The sequence below is a fragment of the Seriola lalandi genome, unplaced genomic scaffold (genome assembly GCF_002814215.2).
Source record: "Seriola lalandi dorsalis isolate HSWRI2012SDOR001 ecotype SW California unplaced genomic scaffold, Sedor1 jcf7180002051960, whole genome shotgun sequence".
NCBI classification, from domain to species: domain Eukaryota; kingdom Metazoa; phylum Chordata; class Actinopteri; order Carangiformes; family Carangidae; genus Seriola; species Seriola lalandi.
Window position 1 is genome coordinate 51,491 of NW_019522513.1, and position 23,368 is coordinate 74,858.

The 23,368-nt window shown below is 39.6% G+C and overlaps 2 protein-coding genes across 3 annotated transcripts; one reads left to right on the top strand and one right to left on the bottom strand.

Moving 5' to 3' along the window:
• Window positions 1-519: 519 nt before the first annotated feature.
• snx16 (sorting nexin 16) lies at window positions 520-13,848 on the bottom strand. Of its 2 annotated transcripts, XM_023399476.2 has the most exons (9): window positions 13,691-13,848; window positions 11,723-12,239; window positions 11,070-11,156; window positions 8,608-8,756; window positions 8,300-8,369; window positions 7,048-7,184; window positions 6,706-6,828; window positions 5,090-5,132; window positions 520-3,531 (listed from the first exon to the last, which is right to left on the bottom strand). In XM_023399476.2, exons 2-8 carry the CDS (start codon window positions 12,101-12,103, stop codon window positions 5,114-5,116), a joined length of 966 nt encoding a protein of 321 aa, XP_023255244.1. In that variant the 5' UTR covers window positions 12,104-12,239; window positions 13,691-13,848; the 3' UTR covers window positions 520-3,531; window positions 5,090-5,113. The 2 variants fall into 2 exon arrangements, with proteins under 2 accessions (XP_023255244.1, XP_023255243.1); XM_023399475.2 differs by lacking the exon at window positions 5,090-5,132.
• Window positions 13,849-15,091: 1,243 nt separating this feature from the next.
• On the top strand, window positions 15,092-23,276 carry LOC111649774 (leukocyte elastase inhibitor-like). Its single transcript, XM_023399467.2, has 10 exons — window positions 15,092-15,224; window positions 16,391-16,590; window positions 17,933-18,088; window positions 18,829-18,969; window positions 19,531-19,648; window positions 20,940-21,082; window positions 21,711-21,788; window positions 22,073-22,162; window positions 22,249-22,429; window positions 22,518-23,276. Exons 2-10 carry the CDS (start codon window positions 16,396-16,398, stop codon window positions 22,742-22,744), a joined length of 1,329 nt encoding a protein of 442 aa, XP_023255235.1. The 5' UTR covers window positions 15,092-15,224; window positions 16,391-16,395; the 3' UTR covers window positions 22,745-23,276.
• The last annotated feature ends 92 nt before the right edge of the window (window positions 23,277-23,368 follow it).

Here is a 23,368-nt window from a genome sequence, read left to right on the forward strand (position 1 = left end):
ATGTATATCAGTAAAAACATCCACCTCAGAAACTGAATCATGCCGTGTAGAGAAACCACCACTACACACAGCGATAGGTGAGAAGTGGGGAGAGGCAGGGGGTGTGAAAATCAGGATTTTAGCAGCAGCAGAGCAGCAGCTTCCAAGTGACTGCTGGTAACATCTAGTCTTGATGGGCCACATTTCAGTCACTATTTCATACTTGACAACAGAAACAGAAAGACGTGTAAATAAGAACAGCTTCATTGGGATTTTGGCTGTATTATAATTATAATATTAAAATACTGTATATGTGAGCACAGGGAGTGGGAGAAAAGTAAACAGATAAAGGGCTGAAACCAGCTGCCACTAAGCGGAAGCAAATAGCCTATGATGCCGTCAAGTCATATACTAGGTTTGACCTGGTGTTGTTGGGGTTGTGGCTGTAAACATACTGTAGCGGGGAAGGCAGGATTTTTCTGAGGTAAGAATTTATTATATTTTTAAAGTAGGATACTAAAATGCTCCATAGAATACATGTAAGGCCACTTACTTGACAGTTTATTTCACCCAATTTGTTTCACAAACTACTGATCCTGCTGCATGAAAGCAAAGACTTTAAATGTGAGGAAACAAGAAACATACATGTTTTTTCTTTTGTTTTTTTTTAAATATACCATTCAAGGTTTAATTGCATGTGAATTAAATATTTCTGATAAACATCTCTGCTACAGCATGTGTTATAGTATTTACAGTATTCATTTCAGACCAGGTTTTTCCGTGAATTATCCCTTTAATTCCAGGGCATTCATAGTGATACCAAATGTTATTTGTATAAATCTTTAATAGTGCAACTATGTGTGTATATGTGAACTAAGACTCCATATTAATTTATGTACTATTACAAAAACATGTCATTCGGTCTATTTCCAAGCAATGACTTAAACATGAGTGTCATTTAAAACATTATTTCCATCAGAGGAACATGGTGAAACTATTTTATGTCCGACACCTCTATAAAGCTATTCACACACATCAAAAGAAAAGTTAAGTGAAAGATAATCAAGGCACTTCGAATGTGTGAAGGGAATTTACAGAGCAAAAACATCTTGAACCAAACTACATATACATTAACCACATGTTGACAAAATAGCTCCAGTTGGGAATGAAAACAGATTCAGTGAATGAAAAGGCACGTATTTGTCTAAACAAATGAAACAGTAAAAACCATATCCTAGTAAACATGCATTACCATTCATCCATAAAGTGCATCACATGGCCTTTTTCAGGCCTATTTTGAGACAATTCAACATCAGCTGTGGTTGACACACTTCATTACTCATCATCAAAGACTGGGAAAAACAAACAAACAAAAAAACAGCTGGTAAGCACACACTAACACATGTGAAACCTTTGCCCCCTAAGTGTTATTTGGGTTTAAGAATATGGCTTTTGGGCATGATGTGTAGGCCTGGAAAAAAACAGTCTTCATGCTGATACAGTGCCAACAAGGCTCAACATCAGTCACTTGCGTCACACAGTTCTTTGTTAAATACCAGCCTTGATTTCTTAAAAGCAAGGCTGTGTTAGTAAAATGAATCGACAGGCCCTTATCTCAATATACGCATTTCTCCCTTGTTTCAGAAATCTCAGCTCGTAACTTCTGGATTATTATCAGGTAAATTAGCACCACTGTGGTATTATGGGGGGGCTTCTTTATGCATTTCTTGCTTGAAGCTGATGTTCATCTTAAAAGAAATAAATGATCAACTGTTTATAAGTCTCTTAAAGGGGAAATTTCACCCAAATTACAAAGAACTTGTTACTTGCTCTTTGGGGGTATCTTCTAATTTTACTTTATTTGCTGGGATTTTCAGACATCTGGCTCTGCAAACTTCTGCCACCACCCGAATACAATGGAGGTCACATGGTTACTCAGGATATCTTGCTGTCAACTGAAACTATTTTTTCCAACAGCAATTTTATTTAAAATGATCAACTATCAGGTCTGTTGATTACTATGATGAACAAGAATAAGTTGCTGTTGAATTTTTCAAATGTAATTTAAAATAATTTGAGCACCATGAGCAGAATCTATTTCATGTAAAATAGAGGCAGAAATCTTAAAATTTTCAGTACATAAAGCTAGACTATCTGCACAGAGAAAGTATAAAAATGTGTCTTTTGCAAATAGCCTGATCCTTTCATCATAACCCATGTCACAATAGACCCTGAGGAATCCGACACAAGTCCAGGCCCAGTCTACACTCTATTAACAGGCAAGGTGCCGGGAGAGGTTTAGTGTTGCAATTATGTATGCACTTAATTTAAATTGGTATGATCAGTGCCTAGAAGCAAACTGGGTAATGTACAAATGCATGCGTGTAGGTGTACAAGCAATGTTGCAATGTGAATGGGAAATGACAGGATTAGTGTACACACAGGATTACATTCCTCAAAAAAGCAATGATAGGCCACATTTCCTTGGCTCTCTGTTGGTGCAGTGTTACATATTTTACTGCCTCTAGCAGGACAAATAACGCATGGCACAAAAACTATGAGGGAATGTAGGCTTTTTAGATACAACGTTAGTTTATAAGTCTGTCTACACCAATGACAGTGGATGGCAGTACAACACAGTGACATGGATGTACCTGCGAAAAGCAAGTTATAAGTCCTTTGTTATACCCACCTGGTTACCAATAATTATCCTGAGACATTTACTTTATCCAGATGTTTTCTTACGTCAATAACCACATGAAGGCAATGTTTCTCCAGTTAGAGAAGAGGGCCTCTTGTCACATGTGAGGAGCCATAAGGCAATGCATGTCTGCAGAAACTGATGAAATGATGGTTCAGGTTTTCTGTAGATTGTCACAGTTGTGGAAGTCATGAAACCATCAGCGTTATCTTATTCTTTTGGTCAAGAAGCCAAGCTTTGGCTTTGTGACTGAAGGATCAAATCGATCCAGTCCGACAGCCACGGTAGGAGGTTCAAGAGTGAACAAGGAGGACTGACAAATCCCCACACAGTTTATGAAAGAATTAACTTAGTCTGAGGTTTGATGGAGTAAACCCATGTAGGTGCAGATATAACTCTTACAGGACATTGCACAAGGTCTTCAGACTGAAGTTTTCCATGGGTGTCAGATAAAATATTCCATGGACCATTGTCAAGGGTTAAATATAAGTGAAACACGTTGTTTCAGCATAAAAGTTTTCCCTTTTCACCCAATACACAGAACTTGAGGGAAAAGCTGCATCACATCCAATTGCAAGGTGAAACAGTGGTGGAGATTGAAGTTGTGATGGGATGTGGGAGTAGTAAGGTTGGAGAGAAGTCAGGAAAAACCCAGGATGAGTATTTAATACTCCAACTCCAACATAAGGGATGAGGAGACTGAGGCGTACGGGCAAGAGACCAGTGTTGATTGTCAGTTTTTCGGCTTCTGGTGGTAGAGCTGGGTGACCTGAATGACTGGAGGAGAGGTGCTGAGCGACGGCCCGCACCAACAGGCAGAGGACCGCACCACTTGGACCTCACACTTGCCGCTGGAGAGAGGGAGATCAAAGCAGAGGAAACACAGTCAGCGTCTGACTCAAATTAATCACAATGTGAGAACTGTACACTTCATACAACATAAAGACAGACTGAATGAGAGAATCCAGGAAGAAATGCTTTTCAAGTAGAAAGAGGCAGATAGGACATTAACGTTATTAACGCCACAACACCAGCAAGTTACAAGTTGAAAATACAGCAGGAAGACAGGTTTTCTCTCTGACTCTCTCCCATCTCACACAGCATGACAGATGATAAAGAAACATATCAGGTCCTTTTACTATTGGTCTACATCCCCGGATACAGTGCCAGGAATCCACACAATTTGTGATTAGCTGATTATATCCTGTATATATATGTAGCATTAAAGACAAGAAACTACAGGATTTTTTCATAAAACATCAGAAAAATCAAATGTAGTTGTTTTAGACAGATGCTATTTATTATGTATTAAGATTTTTCCCAGACTATCAAGACAACAGATGGGAAGAGGAAAGAGGAAAACCCAAATTCCAACAACCTACAATGCTCACACACACTCACTGAGCACTTTATTAGGAACACCTGCTTTACACCCGCTTATCTATGCAACTATCCAGTCATGGCAGCAGAGCAGAGAAGCTTCTCAGAACCTTGAGGTGGATGGACTACAACAGCAGAGAGTTCAGTGACCTTCAGTTCAGTCACCAGCTCTGAATTCAGTAGAACACCTTTGGGATGTGATAGAACAGGAGATTGACAGCATGAAAGTACAGCTGGCAAATCTGCCAAACTGATGTGATGCAGTCATGTCAACATGAAGCAGAGCCTCCCCCACCCAGTATTAGTATGGTGTTCCTTATAAAGTGCTCGTTGAGTGTAGCATAAACCAACTTGTGAAGGAGAGGCACTAAGAGAATGTGTTAGTCACACAAGATGCAGGGGAGCAGTGTGGCACAGACAAAAAGGTACACAGAGCACAGAACATTGTAGTACAATGAATACGCACCACAGTTGGGGGACAAATCATTTTCAGGTCACTCAATACAAAAAGTGGAAATAATACTTCACTTCACTTGTCTATTATTTGGCCAACTGTCGTGACACCTACCTATCAAAATCAAATTTGCTGCCTCTAACACTGTTCTTATAAATAACAGAAACTCTCAGGCCTGTGGTGTTGTTGTAATTTTAAGGGGGTAGGAGAGAAGATAAGATCCTCAATTAGGTGAACTGAAAGTGAACTCACCCCAACACTGATAAACATCCTGAATGCAAACATTCAAAAGAAAGGTTTGGATTTTTTCAAGTAAATCTTAAATACAACACTCACATGTCATTTGTGCCAATGCGGACAGGAGGAACAATATGGCTACATTTCACGACACATACAGCATGTGAGCATTGCAGTAACACAGACTTGAAAATAATCTGAACCTATCCTTTGGCAGCCCGATACCAAAAACAAACAGTACACCTCTATTATAGTATAGCCGTTAACAGCAGGATGCATGTTACTAGAAGAAGGAAATCATTAAAAGGGTTAGCCTGCTGAGCTGGTATATGAAGTACCTCAAATGTTATGGGGCTCTGGTTTCAGATTGGAGCAGCACTGCTGTGAAATATAAGGCAAATAAAAAAACAAGAAGGGAAGGGAAAACATTTTAAAGAGCAAACTATGAGGTCTGACTAGCATGAAAGCTGGTAATGCTAATAAATGTACAAACAGATTAAGCGTTTTTAAAAAGTGTCAAGTCCAAGCGTATGGTCTCATTTGGGCCTTGGGGTTATGATTTTCTTGATATTAGACAGCCAGAGACATAATCCCACCCAATATCCTGTAATGGGATCAGTTGCTGGGAATGAACGTGGATATCTGAGCATCATGTGGAGAAAGAGATGCTGTCAGTGAATGATAAAAAAAAAAAGTCATCAAGAAATGTCACCGCGACTTTTATGTCTCTGTCTGACGTAAATGGGAAGAGAAGCTGACAAGTTGGTAAGAATTAATAAATCAAGGCAGTGCAAAAAAGGAGATGGATAGTTGGTGAGGACTAATGAATCAAAGGGAATATGATTAGTTTGGTGTAGGGCTGCACAATTACTCAAAATATAATCGAAATTGCAATATGACCAACTGCAATATCCAAACTGCAGGAGCTGCAATTTGTTTGATAAAAGGTAAAATGTGTCACAACATTGTTGTGCATTTTCAACAGCATAATTGTTGTGGTGCTCCAGAGACGCCCCAGCCTACAAATCGTATTCTCAAGATGTAAAGGAACAAGCTTGTTTGGTACAAGTCCCAACAAAATCAACCTTAACCATGGTAACCTGGTATTACACTTAGTGAAACTATCTTTCATTTATCTGGTTTTCCATTGTTCTATTGCTACTTGATTAGGTATCAGAAGACTTTTCCCATTATAGGTAGCAATGAAGAAACTGCACTCAGGGTTTAAGTGCATTAGTCGTGTGTCTGTTTGAAATCAATACGCCCTTCTATCTAATGTGATTGGGTGGTAGAGGCTGAAGCACTGCTCAGGATCAGGTTCAATCAGGTTCACTATAGATAGAGTGTCAAGTCGACTTATTTATGTAGACTGCTGAGAGATCCAGGCCTTCATTTCCTCCTACTTTACATTTGTATATGTGATGATATTTATGTAAGAATCCTTCAGGTTTTTGAATCTGCTCCCGCTTGCCATGTTAATTTGCTGTTGTGCAACAGATGGAGGATGAACTGAGTTTGCATCATGAGCAGCTTTCAGCGGTTGATGGGTTTACTTCACTGAAAGCTAATTGAGAAACATTGAAATGAAGTTTGCATTAGCAACACCAAGAGAATTCCTCGGGAAATAATTTATGCTCATCAGAATTCATTTTGCTCTGATACACCTCCTGTGTAGACAAACTGTTAAACTGACAGGAGGAAGCAAAGGTCTCACTACATGATTGCTCCTTAAGATGATTTATGTGCAGCATTACACATTAACTACTCAACTTTGCCCTCAACCCCTGAGCATTAGAAAACACCAAATAGGAAAATATCATTTTGTTATCATTTCCTCTGGTTAACAATGGGAAGGATGTTGTGAGATTCACCTGAGAGGGTTGAATACTTAACAATTACTTATTTAATTAAACATGTAGCTATGTGAATTGTGCATGCTTATTCTGTTTGTTACCCAGTGTCGTCAGGCATGTCCTGGTCAGCCTCCGCAGCGGATGACTCCACATCTGCATCTGCACTGCTCTCACTGCCCTGAGCTGACAGACCACACGGAGACTCTGGGCTCACACATTCACCACTGGGACACACAGAGACAGGCACACAACCACACGGTTCATATTGATATAATTGCTATATTCTGTGCTATTTTAGCACTGAGAGCTTGTGTGTGGAATGCAATTCCTACAGTAATTTCTTCTGTGGCACATAATGTGACCCACATGTGATATGCAAGTCAAGTGGGTGTCTAATCTTTCCATATCTTGTATTTATTTGATGTGTGTGTGTGTTTACTGACTTGATATGTTTCTCCAGTCGCAGGATGGCCTGCTCCCTCTCCTCCAACCTCCTCTTCAGGGAGGTGATTTCCCGCTGCTTCTCTAGCAGCTCCTTCTGGAGACGATAGTTGCTCTCCTCCAGAGTCTCGCAGAACGCCTGGAGGGAGGGAAGAATGGAGGATAGAAGCACAGAAGATGTTTGTGGACAGTGGAAACAACGGCTGGAGGGCAAACAAAGTGACAGGCAATGGAAGAAAACAGACTGTAGGTCATCATGTAAGCCTATAAGGACAGTCTGCACATTCAAGTCATTTATTACATCTTTAATTAAACTGTTCTAAACATACAAGTTCGAGGTGTTTGAGGTGCCTGACAAAATGGACAAGTGCAGCTACAGGGGAAAAGTGAAACATATTGTATTTATTGCCTGTTCACACTGCAGTAAAATCCTGGACTGGGGATCATTTTAAATTCTTGAATAAAGTGCCAATATGATATGGGGGCTTTGGTACAGTAGTGACATGAAAATGATACTTAATACCATACTTTATTTTGTTCAGTATAAACACTTTCCAGTAAGCATCAGTGTTTAATGTGTATTTTCACTTACAGCTATGAAAGAACTACTCTTGAATAAAACTGTGTAAAATTAACAAAATTATGACTTTTTAATAGAAAACATTCAACTAAACTAAGCTGGGTGAACGAGACCGGCCTTCTGTGAAAAATGAGCACATAGGTCATTTGTGCAACAGGTTATTATGACCTATATTTACATTTTGTTGTTAGGCGACACCTAGTGGCCGTAGTAAATATGACAGGAGTGCAGTGACATAGTATAGAGACAAAGTCTCCACCCGTCAGGAGGAGGCTGGGGTGGATGAATGGATCAACAAAACACAGGAATATGACACAGGAGAGTAGTGTTTGATTCCCATGTGAAAACAGCAGTTTATGTTGTTTCTTTTATCCATGATCATTCAACAAGGTTAACCATGTTGTTATTATTGTGACCATGACAACAAAGATCTTCTGGTGTTGAGGAAGTGCCTGATTGGTGCCTTTCCTTTACAGTCAGTCCTCAGAACTATTAATGTTTTATTCTCATCCCTGTGTCAATAAGGACAAATGGATGATGTGTTAAAGTGGCTGAGCACTTTGTAAAGAAATGATCCTCTTTCAAAAGGCACTGAAGAGACACAGACATGGATATGAACACAAACATACATGTCATTACCACACATACATTCATATGTATATGCACACACTTACCCTGCTCTCCTCCAAACTATCAAAGGGCCCAGGTGGGTCATCCAGACATAAAAACTCCCTCACTGCCAGGCTGTCGAGGAGAAAGAATGGTGTGATATCTGTGTATGTGTTTGTGTTGCAAGAAAGTGTGCTCAGCAATACAAGAAAACAAAAATACCTGTATACAATGACACTGGTACCTCATATCTAATTGATAATATGTTTGCTTTTTTCTGTCTTTTGTCATTTGAGTTTGAATGCTTTATATTCAAAAGCAAAAAAAGTTCAAACTTAAAACAATGAAATCACCACATAATCATGTCACATACCAGTTGGCAATGTCTTTATGTGCAACCAGGTTTTGCAAGAAAGCCTGCAGTCCTAACTGTCTGTCTTCCAGGAAGTCACTGTCATAGTTGTCTTTAAACCAACGCTTAGGAGGCAGCGAGAGGCGGAAGCCTGGAAACATCTCCTTCAGCTAGACCCACACACACACACACACACACACACACACACACACACACACACACACACATAAAGAGTAAGTGAGTATCACATGATCTACATTCAGTTACAGTAAAAGAATATGATTCAGCAGCAGAATGAGGTTATTGACCTGCATGACCATGATGCAGAGAAAGAGCGTTAGTGACAATCTTCATGTGCTTCATATATTCTAGTAAAACAATAACTGAAGCAAACTGTGCTGTCCTTCACCTCTAACCTTCATCCCATACTAAATCCATCATGTAGGGGTGTCACTGATAAACAACTTTTGACATTTGTGGCCAGAATTTCATTTGATTTTTGAATTTTTCTGCATTAAAATATCTTCATCCATTTCAAATTACACATAAATCTATAAATTGGCTAAAACAAGCTTTTATTCTAATTAACTGTGAGTGAATATGAGCCATTTCCACTTGTGCTTCCATAGTGTTACTGGCTGTGTAAGACAAACCACAATGTGCCGTGTCATACTGCTGCACAGACTAATTTCTGACACGTTACTAATATAATATTGATATCAAAACATAATTTATTTTTTCTGATTTTTACATAAATGTTTTCAAGTAACCCTTAAATTTGGATTTTAAAGTTATGACCAATCTGTCAATAAACGTATGCACTTTTTGTCTGGTGCATTGCTTCATTCCATATGTATACAGTATATATCGAAAATAGGGTATGGTGGATGTAAATAGTATGTGACATAAACCAAATACTACTGTAAACTATTTTAGTCATTTCAAGAAAGAAAAAGTGCATATAGTACAAGAAGAATCCTCCATTCTGGTGCATTAACAGCCTCAGCCACACTCTCCCACTCCATTTGTTTTATTTTATTTTATTGTTAATGCCAGAGGACAGAGTGCAGAATAACATCCTTTTTCTCATTATTGAGGAGAGGAGAAGCCCAGGCGTATTTATACTCATTAGCACATTAAATTTAGGGTGGAGTGCCATGGTCGTGCTTTGGTGCTAAATTTTACATTGATTGGGATGTACAAAGAAAATGTGCGTGGAATCCTGCACGCACACAGTTTCATACATCTGAATTTTAAGGTGGGTACGCAGCTTTTGGGCTTCGTGCGTACGCCGCGTATTCAATAGTCTACGCAAGGCTTCGTAGATGAAGCCATGAAGCCTTCAAAGCCGAAAATTACAACAAATTGTAAATCTTCAATAAATGACTGGTAATTTACAAAATTCTCAAAACAGATGAATGCAGATCAGCTTTGGGAAATAGTGGATATCAGTTTACTCAGCAGGAAGCGAGTTGGTGTGTGTGTATGCACACTAACTTGTCCCACTTGGTAGCCTGAGCCATGTGCATAAACGTAGAGTGGAGCAATGCTGGGTGAGGTCCAAACTTCTACAAAAACAATGTTTGGCACCAACCACACAGTGTGGAGGCAGTGCTGCGTATTGTAAAACCTGATCATGTTTTAACCGTGCTGGGTATATGCTACTGTTTATCTCTAATACATGTGTGTTTGGGTTTCTCTAAGTGTCACCTGCAACACAACTAATAATCTAATCGTTAATCTTAATTGTTTTTTGCAATACTTCTAAATAATTAAACATGGGAAAAACATCTAAATGTTTGTGCTTATGTGCCTCAGCGAAGTAAAATGTTGAAACATTTCCAAAAAGGCTAAGTATAAGGCTTCTACAGTTACAGCAAAAGACCATTCAGCACAGGGTGAACATTACAGCTGCCGTAATGAATGGAGGAAAGGATGTCCACACCCCCCTCTATACCCTCTTTCTCCTTGTTGAATGTAGGGTGTTCCCATCTCCTATTTCCATTCCTCTTTTCAATGACTGCGTACCAACAAGTTCCACCTGTTTTAAAATTACGGGTTGCATTAATTGATTTAGTCAATATTTTGCAGGCCTGCAGAGATCCTGTTAGTTGCAGCTTTCTAACAATCAACTTTTTTGTTGTAGCTTCTTTTTTTGTCAGACAGTATCATCACATGGCTGAGTACTTTTCCCTTCTGTAATCTGTGACCCAACTGTCCTTCCTGAAACCACGAGAGACCTGTTCCCCTACTTGGCTCTGGCCTGTTGGGCATTTTGGGAACAGTAGGCTTCTTTGTGCAGCTCTAATCACTTCCACAGTACAGTCAAAAACAAAAGAAAGCCAGCTGAAAACAAAGAGTTGATAGTCAAAAAGAGTGTCTGCAAACATGGATGGATGATCACAAAACTAGGCAAAAGCCGTCTTCTATTTTCGGATTGCCCATACTTTCCATGTATGTACAGACAACACACTCAGACACACCTTGTCGTTGAGCCGGGAGAAGTCTGCGTATCTTCTAAAAACAACCCAGCTCTCATCTGGAGTCTTCCTGACCAGGAGCTTGTAAACCTAGAGCAGGGTAAAGACAACACAAACATATACAGAAACTGGTGTCTACCAACTTATCTTTTGACAAATGTGATGCTTGCAACTATCACATAAAGCAAGATACTAAAGTAAATAAGACTTAACTGAAGCGTGAAATCACATTGTCTCCTTTGCCAGGCTGCTCACTGACTTCTTGTGATACTGTATGAATGCATTTCTGTCCTCTTTTCTCATAATGGCCCAAAATTAGACGAAACAGAATCTATTGACAACTTCTCTGCAGGTACTGAGAGCGCAGCAAAACTTGTTCCTCCATGCTTTTGGGAAGTGTTGGAAGTTGATTTGTATAAAAGTCTGTGTGCTGAGTAAATGTTGACATTAGTTTTTAATCTCTAATATGCACCAGGCTGTGTGCTTGTCCTCCAGTGTGCATGCCTATCCCATTTGCTAAAGTGCTCCCTTGTTATTATAGTTCTTAGCAGACGGATCGATACATGTCATTACATGATAAATAACATTAGCATTTCATCTGTAGTGAGAGGTGTCACACTGTGATACTACACAGGTTCCAAAAGCTGGTTTCATACCGTGAACTTGGCCCTCTCCTCCATGACTTCATAACCCAGCACAGTAGGTGTGATGGGCCTCTCCTCGCCTTGCTGGCTTCCAGCAGGATCTGATATGGAGCGAGGGCAGCTGGAATATTCTACAGAGGATTCCAGAGTCCCGTTGACCCTGGCCCGTGTCACAGGGCTCTGGAGGGGTGGTGGCGTCCGGCTGCGGCTGCCCCTGTCCATGCAGCGGGATTGCCGCTGGGAACCTAGTCCTCCACATCCTCTTCCGTTGTCCTCCAAGCTGCTGGAGACACTGCCTAGTGATGAAGCTCGCTGTGGCCGTCTCAGCTTGTTGCTACCACCTGACAGGGTTCTGTCCATGGGCACAGGGACAGGCACAAACGGTGATGCCATCTTCTTGAGCTGCGCACTCCTGCCCCGCCACCGCAGTAGTCAACAAGGTACTTCACACAGATGCTGACCTTCTTTTGCTTCAGTGGCGCTGTACGATAGAGTGAAGCAGTAATGCTCACCCTAAGGGGCTGACACCCTGTACAAAAAATAATTATTAGGTGTCTACATTGCATTTATCATGATTTAAATTGGCTACAGGTTGCACACTGGGACACTCAGAATTCCCTGTAACTTACATAAATAGAGCACAGTCTGTCATCAAACATTATCCTGAAATAAGGGTACCAGACTGTGAGGGCAGATGAATTATTGACATGAGCCAAATGCCATTCATAATTTATGGATTTGTACATCATGTGTAAAATCTATGGTGGAATAAAAAGCCTGTTAACATCTGTAGATAATGAATGTGTCAAATCATTTTGACAGTTGATTCATTTTTTTTCTCCACCTGTTCCAGTCAAAGTCTGACCTATCCTGATAATGCTTGGATTTGAGATAAAAGGAAGAGGAGTCTGCATGTGGTTTTCATGGAGGGACAAGGCCTGAAACCAGTTTCTGTTCAGACTGAGATTGGGAGCTACCTGTCAACCTTGTTCACATTAATCCAGCATCAGTGGAGTTGAGAGAAACCAGCCCTGTACCTCTGTGTGATTCGAAATGAGAAGCCAAATAACATGCTGATAATACTCACTACACTAATGGGGGTATAGCAAATATGCGGAGAAAGACAAGAAAATATCAATGTCATATTAAGGCTGGAGGACAAGAAAAAAAAAAAACACAAGAGGGTGAAAAGTAGAAGAATATAAGAAGATGACACATCATTACTGCTCACTCACTTTTACTGACTCGTGGAGCTATTTTGGTGCGCCTGACGAAAGACCTGAGACCGGAGCAAACAACAACAAAACGCTGGCTGCCTAGCATCCCGCTTCACACTTTTCTGGTGTTTAATGGTTTTAAAGGAAACTGGCTGACAAGCGTTTAGTAAGTGAAGATAGGAAGTGATTTAACTGCGATGATTCGTGACGTGCGTTTACAGAACTCCATTCACAAAATGGGACATTGTAGTTAGAAGTATAACGTCTCCCTGCTTTTCGGTTCAGGCCCTAATAGTAGTGACACTAGTCGGGGATTCAGAGTAGCAATGGTGAGTTAAGGTATTATAGTAAATACTACACAGGGAGTTAAACAGTTTGAGTATAAAATCACCTCATCAGCTACAATTAAAACAAACCTACCTAGTCAAAGTTGCTAGCTGGTCATAACAGCCCCAAAAAGTAGACTAACTAAAGTTTTGCTAAAAAAAGCAGCTGCTGATAATGTTAGATGTATGCCGAATGGAGTATCAATCCCTCATAGTTCGTAAAGGGGTATTCTATTATTTTTTTGTTCAGGTATATTGCTGATAATAAAAACAGAAACGCTTAACCGACAGATTTATGAACGGTGTTTGGCTTGTCCTCTGTCCCACTGTAAGATCCTGGGATACAAGCTATCACGTTACGTTCACGTTAGCTAGCAAGCTAAGAGCCCATGCGGACTAAGCTAAGATAACGGATGGTGACAAGGAGTTTCGCTTACCGTAGGAAGCCAATATCCTTCCCCTTCAGAAAATGTTTTTTTATTATACACATAAAGCCTGGTGTGTGATTGTCTGGTGGCTGTTTATCCACACTGCACTGCCTCCTCCTTCCCTGCCCTGGTCATGTTAGCTTGTTTGAATTCAGACTACGGCGGCATCAGTGCTTGCAGACGGCCAGAAGGGGGCACTGTATCACACATAAAGAAAGTAGTGCCACGGTAACGTTTACAAAACCGAAGTGGTGGTCGTCAGCTGATCTTATGAACACATGTCATTAATATTGAACAGAAACATATTTTCACTTATTTTGAATGTAAAAATAAAAATGTATGCAATATTATTAACATCCTAATTTCACTAGGAAAATGTCATATTCATAAGACGAAATTTCTTAAATAAGTTCCTTCATTTAAATTGATCTTGAACATTATTTATGAGTCTCTCAAATTGGTTACAAACAAGAAGTCCTTACACTACATGTAGGCTAAAAGTTGAGAAGATTTTCATCTTCTCTTTAACCCAATGGTCACTGTGCCGATGTAAACAAATCAATAAACAAAGTAAATAACCGCTCCTGTTGCAGCATGTGAAGTAGCACTAATGGTCCCTGAAACAACATGAATGAAGGAATTATATGCAATAACAGATTGGTAGGTAGGCCTAAGTAGAATGGATGTTGCAATATTACTATCATGCAATTTGGCAACTAAGAGGCAACATACAGTGTAAAATGTAAATGCAGTAGTTATAAATCCATAACCCTGATGCAGGTTCTGCAAGCTGGAGAACACATTAAAAGTGGGTGAGTGCAAAATTTATAAAACCTGGAGGGGGAAAATCTGGTTGGTGATTGTTGAGATGACTTTGCTGAACCCTATAGCAGATGCAAGTAACTTCAGGCTTTGGTCATCAAATCCTGAACTTTCTCATCTTCCTGTGGCCAAAGTTATTGTAATAAATTTAAACGTAGGAAACTCGTATACTACTTGTGCTAATGCACCAGACAAAGAGATAATAAAATAATTGTGTGTGTGTGTGTGTGTGTGCATCTTCATTTTTGTATTAATCTGGTTCAGACCACTTGACACATTTCTTGATTCACACTGTCCTCATAAATTTTATAATCACGTCTCTATACTGATACTGTTTCTGAAAATTATTGCTTAATCAGCTGTTGATTCCACTTTGTCTTCTTCTCAGTGTCCATCCATCCATCCAGCCATCCATCCATCCATCCATCCAGCCATCCATCCATCCATCCATCCATCCATCCATCCATCCATCCATCCCTTTTCTGTATCAGGGTCACGTGGGCATCTCCTCACAATTCCTACTGGCACAGTAACCATAATAAGGGCGGCTGTTCCTTTCACTGATGGGTGTGAGCTCTAGATACGTCTTCAAGGTGCAGCCACCTACTTTACTTTGGGTGTGTCAGCTCTTTACATTACAAAGCACTGACTCAAACAGAACAGTTCCTCCAATAGCTGAAAGACTACGGATCCCTTGCTGACTGAAGGAGAGTGTCTGTGAGTAAGTACAGATTGTCTTATTGTCACCTGATTTCCATAATAAAAGAGATAAGGCATGATAACGGGTCAACCAGGCTTTATGTAACTAATTTATGCCCTCACCTGGTTTGCAAAGGCAGCAGGGGTTAACTAATGATGAGCAACATCTGTGTGATTTTATTGGGTTTGGTGAGATTTCTTCAGTAAAAATTCTGTGGGGGAAAATGGGGATTTCTCTACACATGTCTGAGAAGAGATATTGTTGTTGGAGAACTCTGCCGAGTTGTTAAATAAAACATCAATGAAGAAGAGCATTTTAAAGGTCTGCACAGGCAGCTTAAATTTTAAAGCTTAACAATATTTAATAATTGGTAAATTAAACCAAGAGGCCAAAGACTTGGATTTCATGAAAAGCTGAAACACTGACATGATGCTTGAGCATCCTCATAAAACGTGTAAGAATGCACAAGATGAAACATTTGCATATCTCATTCATAAAAGAGACTGTGGTTTTCACCAGTAGTACATTCCCTGCCATACTAGACATTTACCATCTGTGTTACCTTGGCTTGTAAGATCATCAAGGACTGTAGGCAACCAGTATACAAACTGTCTGCCATGCAACCTCTAACACCCTAAAATGCCTAATTAGCACTTACTATGGTTTTACTTCTTAACTTGATCTCCTTGCACTTATTGAATACATGTCCCTCTGTCTCTCACTTGTAAGTCGCTTTGGATAAAAGTGTCTGCCAAATGAGTACATGTAATTTAAAAGATAATGCAACAGATTGGCAGGCAGTGCAGGACTATATACTCCATACTCACAGCATCTGATAACCTTCATAATTCAAAGGCTTCACTGTTTCCTTTACCTTTCTATTCCTCATCTATAGTAGTTTTAATGTATTTATCTTTATTATTTATTTTACTCTTCCAAGTCTCATTCTAAGCATTTCATTGCAGAGAAGATGTTTTATCTGCACAAATGACATTATAGTTGAATTGATTTCTAACAGGTGTAACATTTATGTAAAGGCACAAACATTTGTGTTTTCACATGATCAGGGGAACATGATTTTATCCAATTTTGTGTGGGAGTGCTACTTAACAGATACAGTGCATGCTACAGTACAGTTTTAATTCAATGATTAATGCTCTATTCTCAATGCCTTTTCTTTGTATCAGACACAATGGCATCATCATCATCATCATCATCATCAGTCCCTCTGTCCAAGGCCAACACCGCCTTCTCTCTGGCTCTGTCCAAACAGCTGAGTAATAACGACAAGACTGCAAATATCTTCTTCTCTCCATTTAGCATCTCTTCAGGCCTGGCTATGGTGATGCTGGGGGCTGGAGGCAACACAGCCACACAGATATCCGAGGTACTGTACACACACACTAAAGCACAATGCTGAGGAAATTAACTGTAGAAAAGTTACCGCTATCATGTTAATGCATCCATCTAGACTAAGGTGATTATACAGGCAGTTAGTGGAACTGGTTGATGTTGTGGCTGTAATTTCTTTGGCATATTATTGCATCAAAAGAAAAGGAAAAAGGTGTGGGCTCAGGCTTCAAGCTCTGTCATGTTCTCAGGGAACTGGGCGTATAGTATACTGGAAATTTGAATGAAGACAGTGGGTACTATTATATCTGACGCAAAGAGACAGGCATGAGTCAGGAGTTTTGCATAACAGTAGTACAAATGTCCTGGGGTAGTTTAAATTGTGAGTATGAGAAGGTAGCAAACATAAATTCATTGTTGTCAGAATGGGATTAAAGAAGCCAAAGCAGTGATGCCAGAATGGAAGTGATATATAGTGAATGTCAGTGGTGGAGAGTGAATTTACTGCACTATAAATACATGTTCTTATATGTTAATGCATCAATAATAACAATCAAATAAAATAATACATAATTTTAGACTAACGGGACAGTTTTTCTGCTTGACGGTTACTTTTATTTTTGAGACTTTATGATCATAACACTTGTGTTTTTACTTCAGTAACATTCAGATTTGAATTCAGGACTTTCACTTGTAGTACTACTACTTAACTTAAAGGATCTGGATACCTGTGTGTTGTTACAGTAACGCTGTGTGCAAATAACAAAACTAGTCTGAGATTAATGAAAAAATAAAAGGCTAGGATTAATCTACTGTTGTACACTGGTAATACACCCTGGCTGGTTAATTCATTGTTTAATGTTATAGTTATTTTTATTTTACTGGATACACTGCATACATGGCAACCTGATTTAGATTAATCATGTGTTGAGAATCAAGTCTGGTTTTGTTCCTAGCTGGGAATGCCTATGGAGCAACAGCTGCCTGTCAGCCAGATGTGAGATTGATGGATACAGCTGATAAGCAAAGCGCAGGGCAAGCTTCAGTTTCACTGGGGAGTGGTAGTGAATGTTTTAACGTAGGTGTTGACAGGCTCTGATGGAACTATGATGGAATTTTACTAAGTGATTATGTCTTTGTGGGTTAAAGGAAGAGAGTGATCTTGCCTGAGAGTCATCAGGTATAATGAAGCCAACATGTCTGTACATGTATGGCCCTGTCTTATACAAACTGCAGTGAGATTTCCTTTCTCCACAGTCAACAGAGAGTGCAATTGTAATACTTTATTTGTTTTTAACCTATCCAGTAATTTGTCCTGCCATGTGTTGAACTCAGGAGGGATCCTAATGATAAGAAAAACTACCATTTGCACCTCTCAGGTCCTCCACTTCACTGAGACACAGCAACAGCAGGAAGAAGCTCAACCACAGATGCACACATCAGTGCAGTCGGCGATGCAGTCACAGATACAGACGCGCATTCAGATGCAGACACAGATACAGCGCACCTCCAGACTGCCACAGTATCTGCTCAAGGTGGTAACAAAGTCAAAGGATGATTAATGATTAGGGTGTGGGTGTGGTTATCTGGTGAGGAAACCTGAGATTTTGGTTCCTGAGTGTTACACGCTTCATTTCCCACTGTTTTAACCTCTTGGAAACACAAGCCTTCATATGAAGCTTCAAACAGCAAAACAAGCAGATTTATGGGAAATTCAGTGCCCTAACTTTCCAACAAAAGCAGGCCATCCTAAAATTTCTTTGTTCCACACTGAAGAAGACGTGTAAAAGAACATGAAGGGGGATAAATGGTGGGTAATTTTGTGTGCAAATGCTTTTAAAAAGGTTTCCCATGGAATATTTTATATTAATGTTAATAGTGTTGATATTTTTATTTGTTGTGTTTGCCTTTTCCATATATTTTCTCCACAAGGTGCTTGGGGTCTCATAAAGAGAAATCAAACTAATGAAAACTTCAGGATCTTGGGGTCAAAGGTCATTCAAATTACAGTAAATTATGAGAACACTGACACTAAACCCAGGCGGTCCAGTATCACTTGACATCACACCATGATAGCATGCTAGCAAAGACAAACTAACATTAATAGAAGATCAATACAGCAGAGGTGCAGTAGTAACAGTTGGTGTCTATTCTTATCATTTAACAGGAAAACTAACCATAAAGCCAACAATCAGCATTAATCTAATACAAGAGTAGTCTTTCATCTGTCACAGTGTGCTTATGTAACACGCAGGTGTTCTCTGGCTGTTTGCAGTGCCTAAAACCCCAGGACTGTCAGGACGATGTCCACTCTGGCTTCACCCAACTGCTGAGCGAGCTCAACAAGCCAGACGCTCCGTACGCCCTCAGTGTGGCCAACAGACTGTACGGGGAGCAATCTTACCAGTTTGTTGAGGTGGGTGTGTGTGTGTGTGTGTGCGTGTGTGTGTGTGTGTGCCAATGAATTATTTGCTGAAGGGGTGACCTGTAATCCTATAATTTAGTGTGTCAATATTTCAAGATGGCCTTGAGCTCAAACCTGCAGGCATATTCCCAGATAACCAGCTCATTATCTTTCCAAAATTCTACACATTCATTCCTTTCCTTCGAAGCACCAATAAAGCAAATATAATTGGTATATAATTATAGTTTCAGATGAGAACATGTACACTGTTGACAATGAAATGGAAATCCATTGGTGTAAATTTCAAAGGTACATTTTGATAAAAGGTTTATTGCTGGTTTTAGCAGTTTTGTTAATTACAGAATTAAAAGTACTGTGTATGTATGTCTGTATGTAATAGCCAAAGAAAACATTATACAGCTGCAGGTCTACACATGATAAATCAACTGTCTTCCGTATGTAAAATCGGTGGAGCGTCCCTAAGTATTTTTCGAAGAGTCTTGTACCTGAGCTGCTTAATGTGAATATTTAACTGTGGCATGAGTATTCAAATGTGCTGTTTTATGATTCCAGGGCTTTTTAGCAGAAACCAAGAAGCACTACAATGCTGAGCTGGAGTCTGTGAACTTCCAGTCCAATTCGGAGGAGATCAGGGTGAAGATCAACAGCTGGGTGGAGGAGCAGACACAAGGTAGGTCTCAGAACACACATTCATCAGTGTGTAAATCCAAACATCCCTTCTCTCAAAGTGGTCACTTTTGTTTCTAGATGTTCTATTTTAGAGTTCATGATTTGATTTCACTGAAGTATATTAGTAATTTAGTGGCCATTTTTGTTCACTGGTTTTGTTTTCTATCTAGCACTGGTGTCTGGAAATCCTCCTCAGCCTCTGTGAATCCTCAGGGATCAGTCCTTAGTTTATGGGCTCAAATTAGAGTCAGAAAGATTTTGCGCTTGTAAAGTGATGTTCGGAAATAATTCCAAAGTTTGTAGTTGTAAACGAACCTGTAAAATCTTTGTAAACCTGTAAAATGAATCTGCATGACAAATTCAAGTTTGTACATTTGTAGAAAAGATTTGTATTTGAAAAAATAATAATGAGATTGTGTACATAAAAACAAATGATGTCAGGGGTGAGGTTACACAAAGACAGGTCACACCGTAATCTGATTGGACAATGACAGTTCAATCAATTTATCATGAAGATTTATTTTACAGATTTACAAAGGTTGATTTAAAACTAAAAACTTTTCTCTACATCACTAAAGGAGCTCATAATTTTTTTTGACCCTAATTTGAGCCAATATTGGTCCTTTGTTATTCTCTGTTTACAAGTTACCATAGGGTTGTATAATCCACATGTAATCTAATTTTCTATTTCCAGTTTTTCTTGTTTCCATTTTAAATTTAATTTCCTCTGGTTTCCCTCAGCGAGGTGAGAAAATATATATCTTGGAACGTCCTTTGGTTAAATTAATTAAATTTAAAGTTTTTTGTAAGTACAGTAACTGTCCAGACTTTAATTACTTCAAACTGTATCAGCCCAACTTCTAACAAGATCTACCACAGAGGGTACATGACACTACGTGGGTATTTCCACCCTCTCTACATGCGTGTTGTGAATCTGGAAGTCACATTTACGGCTTGTATGGGGTTAGCTCCTTAACACACTGACCTTCTTTCCCAACATGTGCCTGAGTGCAGCATGAAATCTATCAATAAGGCTTTTTCAGAGGCTCCTGGGTCTCAGACTCAGAACCATAGGGCACATCTGGGTCTGGCACATCCTGCTGGAGAAAATCAGAAGTTCCTAATCACAGTTTAACTGAACACATTCTTTTAGACTTCACACTTTTAACCCTTTTATAGCTAGTTGATTCCATAATGTTGATTTGTTTTTTTTAATTGTATGTCTTATACCAATTCGTACAGTAACTTATTTTTAGTGCCTGATCATGATGTTTTTGCTCATCACTTTACAGGTAAAATCAAGGACCTGCTGGCCCAGCACATTGTGGATGGCTTGTCCAAACTGGTGCTGGTCAATGCAATCTACTTCAAAGGCAACTGGAACAAACGGTTTGAGGAGGATTCTACTGTTGATGCTCAGTTTAGAATAAACAAGGTAACACTGCACAACCCCAGCACTGGATGGAGACACTGAGGAACAAAAGCAGCAGTCTGGGTTTGTGAAATGATGTGTGATAGTTTACAGTTTACCTGAGGTCTGTAATACTGTAGCATGTGGCAGGACACTCTGATAGTAAACCATGACAAAGCTGTTTCTATTTTTTTATTTATTTAATTTTTTACAAATGACTGGCTTTAATTTGACTGGCTGACTGGAAGAATAGTCCCAGTCACCCCATGGTAGTATAGTGACAGGGCTCATTGTCTGTGCCTTACTAGGCTGGCAGTGGATCAGTGTGTGTCAGGTAGGTGACACAGAAAGCCAAGTTAAATCTAAATTATTCCATTTATTTAATCCCACCAAGTCAAAAGCAGGATTAAAACTGTTTCACTGAATAAATACATGGAACAATGTGGTGATAGTAATCTACACCAGCCTTTTTGCCTTGGGAAATTCACAAGCTACCCAGCAGTATATTAACTAATTATAATTAGCCTTTACCAGCTGCAACATGGTTTTTCCTCATAATGAGTGCTTTTACTTTTGTTATATATTTTCATATATTTTCTGGATATTTAATTTCTATATCATAAAAAACTATGCCTTTCATGCCTGTCTCTAGAACGATACCAAGCCAGTGAGGATGATGTGCCAGAAAAGTAAGTTCTCTCACGCCACCATCCCTGAAGCCAACTTCCAGGTAATGTCCATGTTTTGCAGTATGTGGTTTTGACTGCCATGCAATTTGATATTACAACAGTTTGTAAACAGATTTCAATGAAATATGGTGGAGAGATTAACCAAGATTCAAAGAACAAATGGTTCAATTTTTGCATCAAACCTTTAGATTTGTGGTTTTTAAGATGATTTCCATAGCTGTAACTTCTAATAGATGTATTTTAAACAGCAACCTGTTTTTCATGATGGAAAAAAACAGATAATCTGTAAATGAAATGACATTAAAAACAGAATGTTTTTGGGCAGATCCTACTGATGCCCTATAAAGGGAATGACCTAAGCATGCTCATCTTCCTGCCCAATGAGATAGAGGACGATACAACAGGCTTGGAGAAGGTAGGACACATACACACATACAATAGACAAATGCACAATTCTAAACAGACAGACTGACTACAAATGGATTTTCTGTCCACCTCCAGCTGGAGAAGGAGCTGACCTATGAGAAATTTGTGGAGTGGACTCATCCAGATTTAATGGGTCAAACCGAGGTGGAGGTGAGACTGCCTCGATTCAAGATGGAGGAGACGTACGACCTGAATGATGTCCTGAAAAGCATGGGCATGGAGGATGTTTTTAATGCTGCAAAGAGTAACTTCTCTGGTGAGACATATATTATAATACATTATACACATGCCTGTGTCATCAAGTGTTGTATTTGTTTAAAACGTCCTCCCTCCTCTGCTGATAGGCATGTCTTCGGCAAACGACCTGGTGCTGTCAAAAGTCATCCACAAGGCTTTTGTGGAGGTAAATGAAGAGGGAACTGAGGCTGCTGCCGCCACTGCCGCCGTCATGACGGAACGCTCTGCGATGATTCCTACCATGTTCACAGCAGACCACCCCTTCCTGTTCTTCATCCGACATAACCCCACCATGAGTGTCCTCTTTGCTGGCCGATTCTGCTCCCCTGTGTGAGCACGGTGCCCTTCAGAGCAGTGTGACTCCAGTCAGTGAGTCCACAGCCTCTCTTAATTTGCTCTAGCTATACATCCCATTTCCTAGTTCCGAGTTACATTTAAATCACCATCCTATATGAATCCCACAGCGCAAATTTACAAATTTGCAGGAAAACATTCAAGTGTAGAATGTGGTTCTACACAGTGCACCTTCACATTCACATTTACATCCACATCTACAAAACAGGTGTAGCATTTGTTGCCCGGAGTGTTTGCAGGTGTGCTTGTGCTGAATCCCAAACTTTTCCTGATTATTTGTATGTTTTGAAATAGTCTTTGCTTGTAAGTGAGTAGGTGTGTATTCTTTTGCAATCTCAGACAGGCTGTTGAAATGTTGCACCATCACATCACAATAAAAGGCATTGAAATGTACCTTTACCATATGAGTATGCTGAGCATGGAGTTTAATGAAAGAGTTAATGAACCAAACTAAGGCCACAGTATTTATCCTTATGCCTACATGAATAAAATAAAGGTGTTAGGTTTGAAAACACTGTGTGCCCTGTCTTCCTTTTATCTTACAATTCCTTAGGTTACAGCTAAAAAAGTTTGTGCTGATTCCCTCAGACTTCATGTTGTAGCC